At 40.7% G+C, this 14,542-nt stretch overlaps 1 protein-coding gene across 11 annotated transcripts in view; it reads left to right on the top strand.

The window, feature by feature from the left end:
* PPFIBP1 (PPFIA binding protein 1) overlaps window positions 1-14,542 on the top strand; it is a 159,067-nt gene that overhangs the window by 90,938 nt on the left and 53,587 nt on the right. For all 11 annotated transcript variants that reach the window (XM_045829145.1, XM_045829152.1, XM_045829150.1 and 8 more), the window contains one exon: window positions 14,227-14,325. In XM_045829145.1, coding sequence (XP_045685101.1) covers window positions 14,262-14,325 — 64 coding nt within the window. In that variant the 5' untranslated portion in view covers window positions 14,227-14,261. The remainder of the gene's footprint in view (window positions 1-14,226; window positions 14,326-14,542) is intronic.

Here is a 14,542-nt window from a genome sequence, read left to right as displayed (position 1 = left end):
ATTCATGTATTCATCAGACCCTTACGGAGCAGCCATGTCCTGAGCTAAGCTTGGCATAGAACTTATTAAAAGTGGGACCTTCATTCTTTAAAAGCCCAGTTGGATAGAGACAACACCTCATGGACCCAAGTTAAGTGAGCCCACCTTCCAGAGACACACATTTTCCCTAGCCACATATAGTATCTAGTAGATACTATAAGCAATGGTTCCACATGATACCTTGGTATGCTGGCAAGATTCAGTGAATTAATACATCAAATGTACTGGTATTAGAGTTCTTTTTGTTTGTTTGTTTTTAAATGAAGAGTGCACTGGGAGTGCTTAATGCTGTCTGTGGTCATGGGCTTTGCTTGGCTCTTCTGCCGTGACGTACAGCTTTCACCTGCATGACACAGGTGCTTCATTATGCTTTACTGTAAAGGGTGGCAGGTGATGACTCTCCATGAATGATATGCTTATAGTTCTTCTTGCTTCCCTCTTTGGTGGATGGGAAGTGCTTGTTATGCTTTGGGCTGAGAGTGGGCAGTCAGTTGTCTTAGTAATTGGCACTCCATTTTTCTATGGAGTAGGCCAACAGCCCTTGAGTTGTTGCCTTTTCCCAAACAATGTATCAGAGTCTGTTAGCTTTTCCATCAAAATACACACAGGGTGATAAGAATGTTGATGATGTGCTACATAGGTGTGTGCACTCATCAGAACTCATCAAACTGTACAGTTAAGACCTGTGCATTTCACTCTGCGTGAATTCTCCCCTTCTCCCAAATAAATACAGGAAGCTCTGCCTCCCTGCAGGCTTCTGTACTGGCTGTTGTTTCTACCTGGACACTTTTCCTATGTATTCATGTGACTTTTCCCCTCACCTCTTGCAGGGCTTTGCTCAATGTCACTTACCTGCAGGGCCCTCCCTGATTATCTTATTAAAATGGTAGCTCCCTGCCGTTTCCTTTCTGCGCAAGGAGCCAGTGCACTATATAATTAAAAGCATGGGCTCCGGAGTCCGACTGTCTGGCTTCACATCCATTTTCCAGCTGTGTGATTTGGGTGCCCTTTCTCTGCCTCTGTTTTATCACCTATAAAATAGGAGTAAATGTTGTGTCAACAGGGTTATTGTGAGGACTCCATGAATTAATACATGAAAAGCACTAACCCTGGTACGTAGTAAGCTAATGTCATCTTTATCTTCCTTTCTCGCTCTGTTTTCCCCTATTATTGATCACCATCTCATCTCCTGTACATTTAAATTGATGTATTTATTTATGGTCTCTTGACATTATACCAAAAATTTTGCTTTTACTTTTCCATTTTCTTTCATTTCTCTTTTCTTTACTGTTATATCCTCATCACTTAGAATAGAGTCTGGTATATAATAGATACTCAAGAAAGCTCATTTAACCAGTAGGTGCAGGAGAGAATAGGAGAGGGGTCTGTGTACTTCAGGAGGCTATGGGAAGGTTGGGGCGGGGGTCGGTAAACTTTTTCTGCAAAGGGCTAGACAGGAAACACTATGGGCTTTGAGGGTTGTAACTATTCAAATCTGCTATTGTAGTGTGAAATCAGCCACTGATGACACATAGCGAGTGAGTGTGTGACTCTCTTCTAATGAAACTTTATTTACAAAAACAGGCAGTGAGCCAGATTTAGCTTATGGGCTGTTGTTTGTCTCCGCCTGGGTTGGGAAATAATTTTTGGCCTTGCTCTCCTGGCTCTCACTACCCCTCCCTTAAGCATATCCCCAGTCATCGAAAAGTGAAATATAAATGACTCAAAAAGCATTATATTACCCATTACTACTTGGGTCAGCACTCATTAATTGTATGGAATGTCTGTATGTCTTTTAATATTTTAATAGTAAATAGCAATATTAAGAATATATTTTATTCTTTCAACTAGATAATTTCAGGGTTGTGGTTTGATTTTTTTTCCCCAGCAGCTGAAAACAGATCTGTACTGCTGATTATGGCCAGAAGCATGTGTGCTGTAAAAGAGAAATATGTTGACATTCCACTCCTAGATGCAGCCAAGAGTGTCACTAACACTTAGTTAAAAGAGAATCCAACAGAAATCACCCACCAAACAGTTTAGTTTTAAAACTTGTTACACAGCCTTATTCCTCCACCAAACTCTTCCCTAGTCCGCAGTTTTTATCCCACTTCTCAATCCATTTGGTATGCCAGCGAGGACTTCCATTTTTAAACATCATATGTTTGGGGCCATGTTGTATGCAAGACAAGCTGAAAATTTAGTACAAAATATGGAGCCGTCATGGCTGTACTGAAACAAAATGGATTAGAAATTATACTGTTTTGTTGCTCTGATGCATTGCCTCATCAGACATACAAGTAGTTTGAGTGTACGACTGCTGCTGTTAATTTTTTTTAAAGATTTATTTATTTATTTTTAGAGCGGGAAGAGAGGGAGAGAGAGAGAGAGAAACATCAATGTGCGGTTGCTGGGGGCCATGGCCTGCAACCCAGGCATGTGCCCTGGCTGGGAATCGAACCTGCGATGCTTTGGTTTGCAGCCCGTGCTCAATCCACTGAGCTACGCCAGCCAGGAATTTTATACAACCAAAAATGTTTTTTGTTTCACTTCTGAATTTAACCATATGTCATCAGTGTCAGTGCTAACAGTCTTCTATTTGATATTTAATTAGTTTTGTATCATTTGGCACGTGTGGAGAGAGAACAAATCTGAAACGTGTTCCCTGGTCCTGGGGTTCTCTCACTCACTGTGTTGCCCCTTCTCTCTCTCCGTCCGTCCAAGGTCCGTGGCTACAGTTGCCAGTCGAAGTGCTCGAGCACTCACTGACCCCCACGGCGCACACGCAGTGTGTCCTCCAGGGCTGTGCTTCTGCAGCCTCCTCTGGTGAAGGGCCAATTTAGCCTTTTCCATCCATCATAGATTGACTTTGTTCTGTAAAACTCAATTAAAAAAAAAAATTGGTTAGGCTAGAAAATGGGATACACATAATGGGATCTCACAGGAAGGTCAGATTGCTGTAAAATTTTCCAAATACTTATTCTGAGTTTCCGTACTTACAGTAGAGCAGTAACAGTTGGTGGACCAACACAAGTTCACAGATCACAGTTTCAATGGCACGACTTGGGAAGCAGCCTTTCTCAAATGTTTTTGACCCAGTGTCAGTTGCACTTTGTTGTATGTTACTATGCACTGCGTACATATCCATGCCGAAGTAAACACACACACTCTGAACCCCTGGAGTGTTGGCTTCCGAAAGGCAGCAGTGGTTTTCTGTTTTTGCTTGTCGTTTCCACTGTGCTGTCTCTAATACCGGCCACATGGCAGGCCTTCGATATGTACTGCATGCAGATGTGTATATGTAACTGAATCAAAAGCTTCACAAAATAGTACTTAACTTTTATTTTTGTTAGACACTCTGATATCCTTTATTTTATTAAATAAATGTTGATTGCCATCTACTAAATTTATTTCACTTCCTTCTAACCTTAGGGGTCATGACCCACAATTTATAAAACACTCCTTTAGAGGGTCCTTATATATGCTGTCCTTGCTCTCCTTGTCAGAGCCTCAGCTAGGTAGCTGTTCCACGGCCCTGCCTTCCGTAGGGTGCAGGTCTGGGGCCCACATCCCAGAACTGCTCACCTGTTAGCCAGCTAAAGCCAGGTTGGTAGGCTTGGGGAGGATACTAGGAGCCACGTGAGTCTACAGATTTTTTAAGAGCTACAGAGAAGAGATGGGTGGGGCTTAGGGTTAGAGTGAGTTGGAAAATTAGAAGTTATAACGTGCTGATGACCCCTGCTACTCGTCCATCCTATTGGGAACTAAATTTGCAAACCCTTAGGAATAGCATCATTCCAAAGTAGCCCAGCGAATTGGGTTCACCCACATCTTGGAGAGTATGAAAATTCATCTTGTAAGATGCAGATAGTAAGAGTGATGGCAATGATCAAATTTATCTTAAAAGTTAAGGTGGGGTAATAGGTTTCTAGCTTCTGCAGTTGAGAGGAAGGTCACACGCTGAAGCCAAAACAGGGAATACAGGAGCCAGAGCAGTTACATCACGAAAGCGTGGGGGTTTGAGGAGCCCCTGGGGCGCAGCACTGCAGTGCAGGCCTGTGAGTCCACCATGTGAGGGTCGGGGGGTGCACAGAGCAGGAACAGTCTCTGTGTTTGAGGAGCTCACAGCTTGGTCAAGGAGACAAATACTGTCAAAGTAAGGCCCTCGGGAGGTCGGTGAGCCTGCTCACGGCAAACGAGCTGTGTGACACCTCCCTGCCAAGTCCGTGAGAAGCACACAGGGGAACTACGTGCGTTTCCAACTCACATCTTCCTGAGTTACCTTGGGCAAATTCGAATCTTCTTCGTGCAAAGTTGCAATAGTAGTAGATAGGGAGAAACGGGACACTCTTGATTTATCACAAAATCTTCAAATTTACTGATAGCTCATCATACCAGTTTTTCAAATAGCAGCCACAGCCTTTTATTTAAGAAGTAAAGGATCTTGGCTTATTGAATAAACCTTTTTATCAACTTCTTTCTGATTATCATTCCTAAATATGAATAGCACAGAGATGAAAGGCTCATGTCATTTATCTTGTTCTGTTTGCCCTTGCTGCTTCATTTATTTAAATACTTTCCAGCGTTGCCCCATCAGTGTTTGGTGCTCTTCATTTTAGTGAGCAAGAGAAGTGATGTTTACTAATACGCAGTCATTTAGACGCCCTGTTTTATGCTCTGCCTCGCAGTCCCCTGTGAGAGGCTGTTCCGTTTTCTCAGTGTGTTTGTGTTTATGCAGGTGGTCGGAATAAGTATTTTCTTATTTGGTTTGTAAATATTTGGTGAGCCCTTGGTATGCTTGAAGTTATGATAGAAACAATAAGATATTTAAGACAATATATCATGGTCCAGGAGTTTGAAAATCCTATTGTCAAAGATATGAATTAAAAAATAAAATATTTTATTATGGAAAATCTCAAATATATGAAAATGTAGATAGAATAATATAATGTTACTCCATGTACTTATCACTCAACTTCAACAATTATCAAATGATGTTTTATCTATATTTTTTCCCTATTCCTTTCTCCTTTGTTATTTTAAAGCAAATTCCAGGTATTGTATTATTTTGTTCATGAATATTTTTCTAATCATCTCTACAATATGAGATCTTATAAAAACTATTGTAACTTAAAAATTAAAATAATTCCTTAATATCATCAAATAGAGTGTTCAAATTTCCTATCATATTATCAATATTTTACTTATTTTACAGTTTGACAAAAATTTTTGATGTGTTATAATATTAGATGTCACCCTTCTGCTAATATCCCCAAACTTTTCTGTTTTCCATGCTTGCCCTGCCCCTTGATCGATCCCCACTTCTTACCGTGTTTTCCTCTTCACGTGATTCTGAATTAGTTTTCTGGGGAGGGCAGAGCAGGGGGCAGGTGAACAGGATCGGGACTGACACGGTGGACAGGTGTGTGATGACAGATCCGCTGCAGAGAACCAGAGAGCAAGGAAGGTTGCTTAAGAGTCTTACACGTTCCAGACATGAAGACTTAGCAGTTGAAGTTTAAAGGGAGCGGTTTTTCAGGCTAAAACATAATTGCTCCTTCAGAGCTGTTATTTTTGGATCAGAAGGGAGAAGCGGGCTGGTGGAGAGGAGCTCTGCCCTTGTTTACCTTGGTAGCCTGGTCCAGCCTCGTCTGGGTGGGGCTGGTTGTCCCAAGAGGGCAGACCACGGCCTCTTCAGTGCTGTGATGGGGTGTGCGTGAGAATGACGGGGAGAGCTTGTAAAAACCCAGGTTGGTGGGGCCCAAGGACTTCCATTCAGACTGACTCCCAGGTGCTGCTGCTGGTGCAGGAACCACAGCTCCATGACCACTGATAGTCCTCTCTGCTCCCTGTAGGTCTCCATTTTTAAGATATTTTATCTTTTCTGGGATTGTATTGCTGCATACATAGGAAATCACTGTGTAATTGATTAACACCCCAAGTGAGCATCTTTGGGGAAAAATTGGTGAGAAATCTGTAGGTAATTTATATGGAAATACAATATATTGTTTTTATAACGACCACATAATAATATGGCACTTCACCAGCCTAGTGGAATGTACGTAAACATTCGCTCTTTTCCATGAAGGATTTCTTCTTTTGTCTCTTCATCTCAGTAAACTGTATCTGTCTCTGGCACGAAATTAGAAGTTGTCTTTCAAACCTAAACATTTTACCTAAGGAAAGCGAGGAAGCTAGGACAAGTGTCGTTCTCACCAAACTTTATAATTTTCTTAGAGCCTTCCTTCCTTCCTTCCTTCCTTCCTTCCTTCCTTCCTTCCTTCCTTCCTTCCTTCCTTCCTCCCTCCCTCCCTCCCTCCCTCCCTCCCTCCCTCCCTCCCAGAGAGACTGGGCAGCTAGCCTGACCTAAAACATCAGTTAGTCAGCAACTCTGCAAAAAAGTGTGGGTTTTGGCCAAACCTTTTAGCCACCACACCCATTGCTGGAACTTTCCCTTATATTTTACCCCATTCAAGCCTGCTCTAAATGGGTCCTGACCAAGCTTGAAATATACCCAAAACTTGCTTCTGTTGAGGATTTTTTGTTCCGTACTCTGGTGTATAAATATTATTCCCAGGAGATTGCTTTTCTAACACTTTTCCAAACTTATTTTTATTACGCCATTGGAATAGGAAATCACTAGATCCAGGACTCCTGCAAACAGAGCTCATCTTCTCTGTTTGCATCACAGGGACACCAAGTAAGGGGTGTCTGCGGTTTGAACTATGACCTTAAATCCAAACCCAACTCGTTTGTTGTGGTAGCTGTATTTCCTGGTTCCTTTTCCTTCAGCACGTCATTCAAAGAAGTATGTTTATCAGTTATTTAGAATTGAGAAATCAATTTGCTATTATCATTGGATGTTGAAGTTTTAATTTTCTAAATGGTTTTGTCTACTCAAAAGATCAAATTGTAATCAGCAGGTTTCTTTGCTTACAGCAGGTAAGCAAAGAATTACAACAAAGGCACCTGGATGTTCTGGGTCTTTTATTTTGGACCTCAGATCTGCAGTTGGATTGTTCATTATCCTTGGTTTGTGATGTGTTATCACTATAAGTCCATGCACTTCCTCCTCATATTAACTCATGCACTTATTTAGTTCATTTTTTAAAATATAATTTTTAATTTCTAACAATCATCTATCTGCATTCCTACTTTTTAAAATTTGAGATGAAATTTACATACAGTGAAACACACACCTCTCAAATGTATAGTGTGTGTGAGCTTTGACAAATTTATAAACTTATGTAACCAACACCTCAATTGACATACTGCACCGGAAGTTCCCTAGTATCTCCTTTAATCATCTGCTACTTTTTACAACTATAATTCTACTCTGTATCACCAGAGGTTGCCTGTTTTTGAGTGTCATGTAAAAGGAACCACACAATACACAGTCATTTATAGCTGTCTTTTTTTGCTCAGCATGACGTTGAATGTATCATCAGTTCCATCCTTTTCATTGTGGAGTAAGAGTTCACTGTATCGGAGTGACATTCCATCGCATTAAGTATGTGAGAACGCCCAGGGGAATCCTCCTCTCAGAAATGTTTTTGAGGATATAGAAAAATCTTTTTGAGAGCATGGGATTTTCTGAAGCCTTTTTATTTTAGCCTTTCTATTTTTGAAAATACTTTGACCCAGCCATGACAATTGGCATAGCTTTATCAACACAGATGCTCGCTCAATTAGGCAGCCTCTAAAATATCTCAAGCCACTGGCAAGTCAGAATTTTAATATATATGGAAATTCTATTCTTAGTATTAGTACTTCATTACTTCAGGTCTGTGTTCTTACTCTTCTGTGTGGTCCTTTAAAGCCCGTTTGTAATTTATCGAGACTTATTTTGTGACCTTGCATGTGTGGCCTGTCATGGTGAATATGCCGTGTAGACTTGAAAGTAATGTACAGTCTGTATTTGGGTGTCTTGTTTTATAAATTGAATTAGGTCAATATGGTTGATGGTGTTGTTCAAATCTTCTATATTATTATTGGATGTTTTTCCTACCTTGTCTGCCATTGCAAAAGGTTGAAAAGGAGGAACAAATGACAGAGGAGACAAACAAAAGGAAACTAGCAGGAGAGTAGACTTAAATCTAACCATATCAACAATTATATTAAATATAAGTTGACTTAATTTGCAGAATTCTCCCTTAATTGTGTGGGGCTTTTTTTTTTTTGCCTCAAGTATTTGGAAGCTCTCTATTAGTCGCAAAAAAAGTTATATTTGTTATGACTTCCTGGTGAATTAACTTATATTATAAAATATCTCTCTTTCCAGTAATACTTCTTGATTGGGAACCATTTTTCTTATGTTAATATACCCAATTCTGCTTTCCTAGGCTTACTATGTGCATAGTATCTCATTTTTTATTCTTTCACTGTTTATTTCTGTATTAACAGCACATAGTTAAGTTTGTTTTTACCCCCCCGTCTGATTTTTAATAGTGTTTACTCCATTTACATTTAAAGTAATTATTTGTGATTTTTTATAACAGGTTTATTGAGATGTATTTCATATACCATACAGTTCACCCACTTAAAATGTACAATTCAGCCCTGGCTGGTATAGCTCAGTGGACTGAGCACAGGCCTGTGAACCAAAGGGTCGCCAGTTTGATTCCCAGTTGGTGCCTGGATTGTGGGCCAGGTCCCCAGTGGGGGGTGCGTGAGAGGCAACCATACATTGATGTTTCTCTCCCTCTCTTTCTCCTTCCTTTCCCCTCTCTCTAAAAAAATAAATGAATAAAATCTCTTAAAATTAATAAAATATACAATTGAGTGGTTTTTAGTATATTCACAGATACGTGCAGGCAACACCACTGTCAATTTTGGAATGTTTTCACCATCCTAAAGAGAAATCCTGTGTACTTGACCTATCACCCACTGATTTCCCCCAGCACTCTCCCCAACAGGAGCTCTGGGAAACCAGTAATTTGTTTTCTGTCTCTGTAGATTCCCTTGTTCTGGGTATTTCATAGAAATGGAGTCATATATGAGGGGGGGATCCCAAAAAAGCCAGAATTATCTTCTGGAGGGCGGGCCCCTTGTAGTAGAGGCTTCCCCTATAGGGAGAACCCATGTGTAGCAGCTGGTGGTGTTGTCAGAGGCTGTGTTCGGCTTCAGTGAATTTTTTTGGAGACACTTTCAGTGCATTTACTCATCTCCTGACAGGTGATTTACGAGCACACCTGCCCACACTGCTGCGTGTTCAGCAGTTTTTGACCAAAAAACAACATGACCCCCGTGCTCCACCCTCCCTATTTACCCAGCCTTGCCCTGAGTGACTTTTTTTTTGTTTCCCTGGATGAAAAAAGTCCTCAAAGGGAAATGTTTTGCTGATGTGGAAGAGGTAAAGCGAAAAACAGCGGAAGCACTGAAAGGCATCAAAATCGACAAGTTTAAACACTGGTTAGAGCAGTGGTAAAACCTTGATGGGTGTATTGCATCAAATGGAGAGTACTTTGAAGGTGAATGAAGTTTAAACATATGAGGATAAATACACAGTTTTTTATAAATAAATTCTGGGGTTTTGGGGGGGTCCCCCTTGTAATATAGTATTTTGAAACTGGCTTCTTTCACTAAATGTTTTCAAGTTTTACCCATGTTGATATATCAGTACTCCCCCCTGCCATCTTTTTAGAGCAATTTTAGGTTCACAGCAGAATTGAATGGCAAGTGCAGAGTTCCCGCATGGCCCTCCCTCTTAATGACATCATCCCACACAGCCCACACCAGAGTGGTGTCAGATGGTTACAATCAACACACCATCACTGCCACATCACTGTCAACCAAAGTCCACCGTTTACACTAAGGTTCACTGATTTGGGCTGAAAAAGTTTCCCTTGTATGGATATATGGTTGAAATGGAATCTGCCATCTTGCCATTTGATTTCTTTTTCTCCTGCCTGTCCATGGTTCCACCTTTATCACCTTCTGTTGAATCAGTTGAGGATTCTATTAGTATTCTCTTTTGTCAACCTAATTGGCTTTTCACTTACATTCCTTTATTTCATAGTTTTCATGGTTTACATTACACAGAGCCTGGCACAAATGACGTCCCTCTTTTATTATGAAATCTTTTATTAGAAAATCATAAGCATGTAATTCTGTAACATAACAACATCACACTCCAGTACACCATACGACATTTTAAGTGAAACGCCCAGATTGCTGTCCATCTCGTGCGAGGCATTCACGCACTGTACCGACCGCACTCAAGCAAGACTTGCTCCGGTGGACCCTGTGTGTTCTTAACTTACCACACTGCCCCATGCATTAGTATTACACACCCATCTTCGTATGTAATGTAAGGGCGTTACCCCCTTCCATCCTTTGAACCAATAAGATTATGACTTTCTTCACAAGTCCTGGCCACTCCACTCTGCGCTGTGTGGTCTAAGAAGTGCCCACAGGTGGAAAGATGTGTCAACGTGAGTCCCAAGAGCCGAATTGCCTCCAGGTTCTACCTGCTTTTGGTGGCTCTCCAATTTTTTCAAAATTGTTTTTATATTTTACCCAGTGTTTTGTATGGCTATTTGTGGGACAGTTTGTTCATTTAAATCTATTCCACCAGTATCAGAAGAAGAATTCCCATTTTATCATTTTTAATACTATAGTAACTACTTTTGAATCTATTACCTAACTCAAAAACTTGACAGTAACCATTTGTCTCTATGTGTCTTGTCTTTGATCTGTTCCCCTGTGGCCCTGGCTTGAGGTGGCCATCATCTTGAATTTCATCTTATCATTCCCTTTCTTCTTTGCGTGTACTTGTATGGAGTCTTAGATGCATTTCATACATATAGTTAATTATTTTAAGTTTATGAAAGTCTTGCTGAACTTATCAGAGACTTCTTTATTTGCTATTACATTGCATAGATTTGTCCATACTGTACATACGTTGCTTTAGTTTTGACAGTTGAATGCAGTTCCATTGTGCGAGTATACCAGTTTATTCACCTCTGCTCATGTTGCTGGACATTTGGGCTGTTTCTACATTTTTGTCCTTGTAAAGAGTCCTACTATGAATATTTGTGTATTGCTCATGGTTGTATACCATGGAGTAGGTATTGTTAGATTGAAAATGAATGTGAATGTTTAATTTTAGCCCATTTTACATTCCCACCACCATCCTGGAAGAGATTCCATGAATCCACATCCTCTCCCACGCTTGATAGTGTTAGATTTTTCTTCTAACATTGTCAGAAGAAAATGGTATCACATTGGTACCACATTGGAAAGAGGGTATCACATTGTCTTATATTCCTTGGTATATTAAACATCTTTTTGTATTTTTGTTGGTTAAAAGTGTTATAGGTCTGTTAATGCTATCACCCCTCTCATTTTCTATTGATTTCTGTGTTTGGAATCACAGAACTTGACCACCTATCCTTAACTACTTTTAATTTATTAAAGAGATCTTGACCTTTGAATCTGTCATTCTCCGTGACCACCCTATTTAATCTGCAAACCCCTCCAAACTCTTGACCCCCTTACCCTGCTCCATTTTTAGCCCTTCGTACCTACCACCTTTTCCATGTTAGATACATATTTATTGTTTTTACTGTGTCTCCTCTCCTTAGTGTTACATGCAGGGTGTTATGTGATAAGTATAGAGATCAAGAGTAAGCCTTTATAAGCTTTCATAACAGTGAAACACTGTCATCATAGTTTTATGACATTAAACAAAAGAATGGTCTCTGAAGAATTGGGAATTTTTTAAAAAATCAGTTCTTCATTACTTTGAAAACACGGCCTGGATTCTTGCACCTCCATGCCATCACATTTGAAAGGCTCTGAACAGAACAGAGAAGATGTGGGCAACAGCCTGTCCTATCTGGAAGTGGTTATGCTCCACACAAAATGTAGTCGCTAACAGGGAGGAGCATTTGTTCCTCTGGCGTAGCGAGGCGCTGAGGGTTTTTTCAGTGGAAGCGTTACTTTGTTTTATTAGCATTTCCCATGTTCATAGCTGGGCCTGACATGTGTCCCTCACGGTATCTAGAGCTCTTTGAAGTGCAGCTTTTAAAATGAAAGGGAATGCAAGCTACTTAATTATATGAAAGTAAAGGGCTGTATGCTGTTCGGCTTAATCCTCTCTGCTCTCAATTTTTGCATTTTAAGTTTTCCAGCCTGGAGTGTGATTATTAAATTTATGCCCTACTTCTCTGGAGTAGCTCAGTGTGCAGGCAGATTTTTGAGAGCTACCCAGGTTCGTAGCCTGGCCTGTGAACCCCCTGATTTCTGGGTAACTATAAATGCACGCCTCGGGTGTTTTTGTGCTGCAGTATCTCTGCATAACATGGGAGTGGTATTTTATACCTCCGGAAGCGAGTCAAGTTCTGGGAAGTTCTTAGATGAAATCTATAAGAACTGTAAACTCAAAGTAATATTTCACAGTGATTAAGTGGTATATAATTAAAACGAATGTACATGAAGAACTGATCCAAGATGCTGTTTATCAGAATGGTAAACATGTTTGTAGAAATAAAGAGGTAAGTGAGAGCTGGCTGCTTAGAAACAAAGGGCAAAGGTTCCTGTCCTGCAGCACGCCCTGTGTTTTCCAGGCGTTTGTCGCATCTCAGGGTCTGCCAAGCAGCAGGGGCCTTGTTCGGGCCTCTTGGGAGAATTTATCCGGGTACGTTGTCTAGTACTGGAAATGCACTAATTATACTGAAAACCACATAATTTGACTTTTTCCTTTTATGACCAAATTTCTTGGTAGGGGAAATTCAGTTTATTTTTTTAAATGGGTAAAAGAGTGAGCAGATTATGACAATTTCAGCATAAAGCTATCAGATCTTGGTATATTTATTTGCCATGTTTCCCTGCAAAAAATCAACAAAAATCTTTGATGTCATTTATAAAATGGAGATGAATTTATCCATTTTATAGGGTTGTTGTCATGATTAAGGATTATGGATAATTTCACTAAATGTGTGAGGAATACTATAGGCAGTCAATACATGGTAGCTATTGTTACATTAAAAAATAGCAGTAGGTTTGTGTGTGTTTAGTATACCAGAAGGTATCTAGCCATGCAATATGAAAAATAGAGACATTTTTTGAGGAAGATTCAAGAAACAAGAAACATTATACATAGGACAGTGGCACCTCAGTCCTCTTCAAAGTAGGCACCTTGGGGCCTCACACAGTTCTCCCAGTTGCCATCAGCTGCCCCCTTGCATTTTCCTGAATCTCATCAAGCGTCTGAAATCTCTTTCCTTTCAAAGGTAATTTTAGTTCTGGGAATACCCAGAAGTCCCACGGTGCCAAATCTGGGCTATAGGGGGGCTGAGTCACCTGGGTGACCTGATGTTTCCCCCCAAAACTCTGCACGAGATGTGATGCATCAGTGGGCGTGTTGTCATAATGAGGCTGCCAATCACCAGTTGCCCATAGCCGTGGCTTTCTGAATCATCCAAATAGTTTCCACAGAGGAGTGTTCAGGCTTAATGCAAAAAATGATGTAGATTCATCATTGTACTCAGTCATTTTGAATGCTGCAGGCACACAGTGCACATGTGTGGCTGCACACCCCCAGTGACTACTACAGTGGAGTCATCATTGTTCACACATGCACATTCCAGTCCACTGTCCTTGGCTGCCAGGTTACATTGATGTCACTCAAACTGTTCTCGTTATATTAACAATGGCTGGACTTTTTCTGGACAGACCTCATATATATACATACACACACACACACACACATAGTGATACCCATTCTCTTAGACAAGTCTTATGGTAATCCTTATATAGAGAAAAGGCTAACTTGAGAGAGTAGATATTGGGTGGGGCTGGTGCAGGCAGAAGGGTCTCGTGTACCCAGCATTCCTCAGGGCCCTGCACAGGGTTCCACGGCCATCCCTGATGCTCTTCCCGGAGGCCTGGAGCTCCACAGAGTGCAGCATGGGTAGCATGTGCCTGAAGTTTAGACACCCCGAGTGCAAGAACTGAATCTTACTCGTCGTATTAACTGGCACAGGTACAGCATACGGTCTTGCTGTGTAGTGAGTGACAACTGACTACAGCTTATAAAATGATTCAGTTAATTCAGCTCTCCTACTTCAGTAGTTCTCCATATTTGCCTGCTAGGTAGAGTTGTAATCTGAAGTTGAATTGTCAAACCTGCCAGGAAGCATGTGTCATTTAAAGGATGCAGTGATAACATCATTATTTTTTCAGATCTAGGTTGGAATTTGCCCTTGACAAATAACAAAATGATGAGTGATGCCAGTGACATGCTAGCTGCAGCGCTGGAGCAGATGGATGGTATTATAGCAGGTAATCTGCGCCCTCTATGAGATGGAATTGTGCCATTCGTTCTGCTGTCTTGGCTTTTTCATACAATTGTTATCCTACCTTTCTACTTTCTTATTTTTATGTATCAGCTTTCTCCAATACCTTTAGGTTGCCCCTGGTGTTATCTTTGACCCTCCTTTCCATTTTCTTCCAGAATATGTATATTTTAAATGCTCATTCAAGGATGTGCCTATTGATT

Source organism: Phyllostomus hastatus, unplaced genomic scaffold (genome assembly GCF_019186645.2).
Source record: "Phyllostomus hastatus isolate PE091 unplaced genomic scaffold, TTU_PhHast_1.1 phas_scaffold_93, whole genome shotgun sequence".
NCBI classification, from domain to species: domain Eukaryota; kingdom Metazoa; phylum Chordata; class Mammalia; order Chiroptera; family Phyllostomidae; genus Phyllostomus; species Phyllostomus hastatus.
The sequence above is the reverse complement of the archived record's forward strand: the minus strand, read 5'-3'. Positions and strand labels throughout refer to the sequence as shown.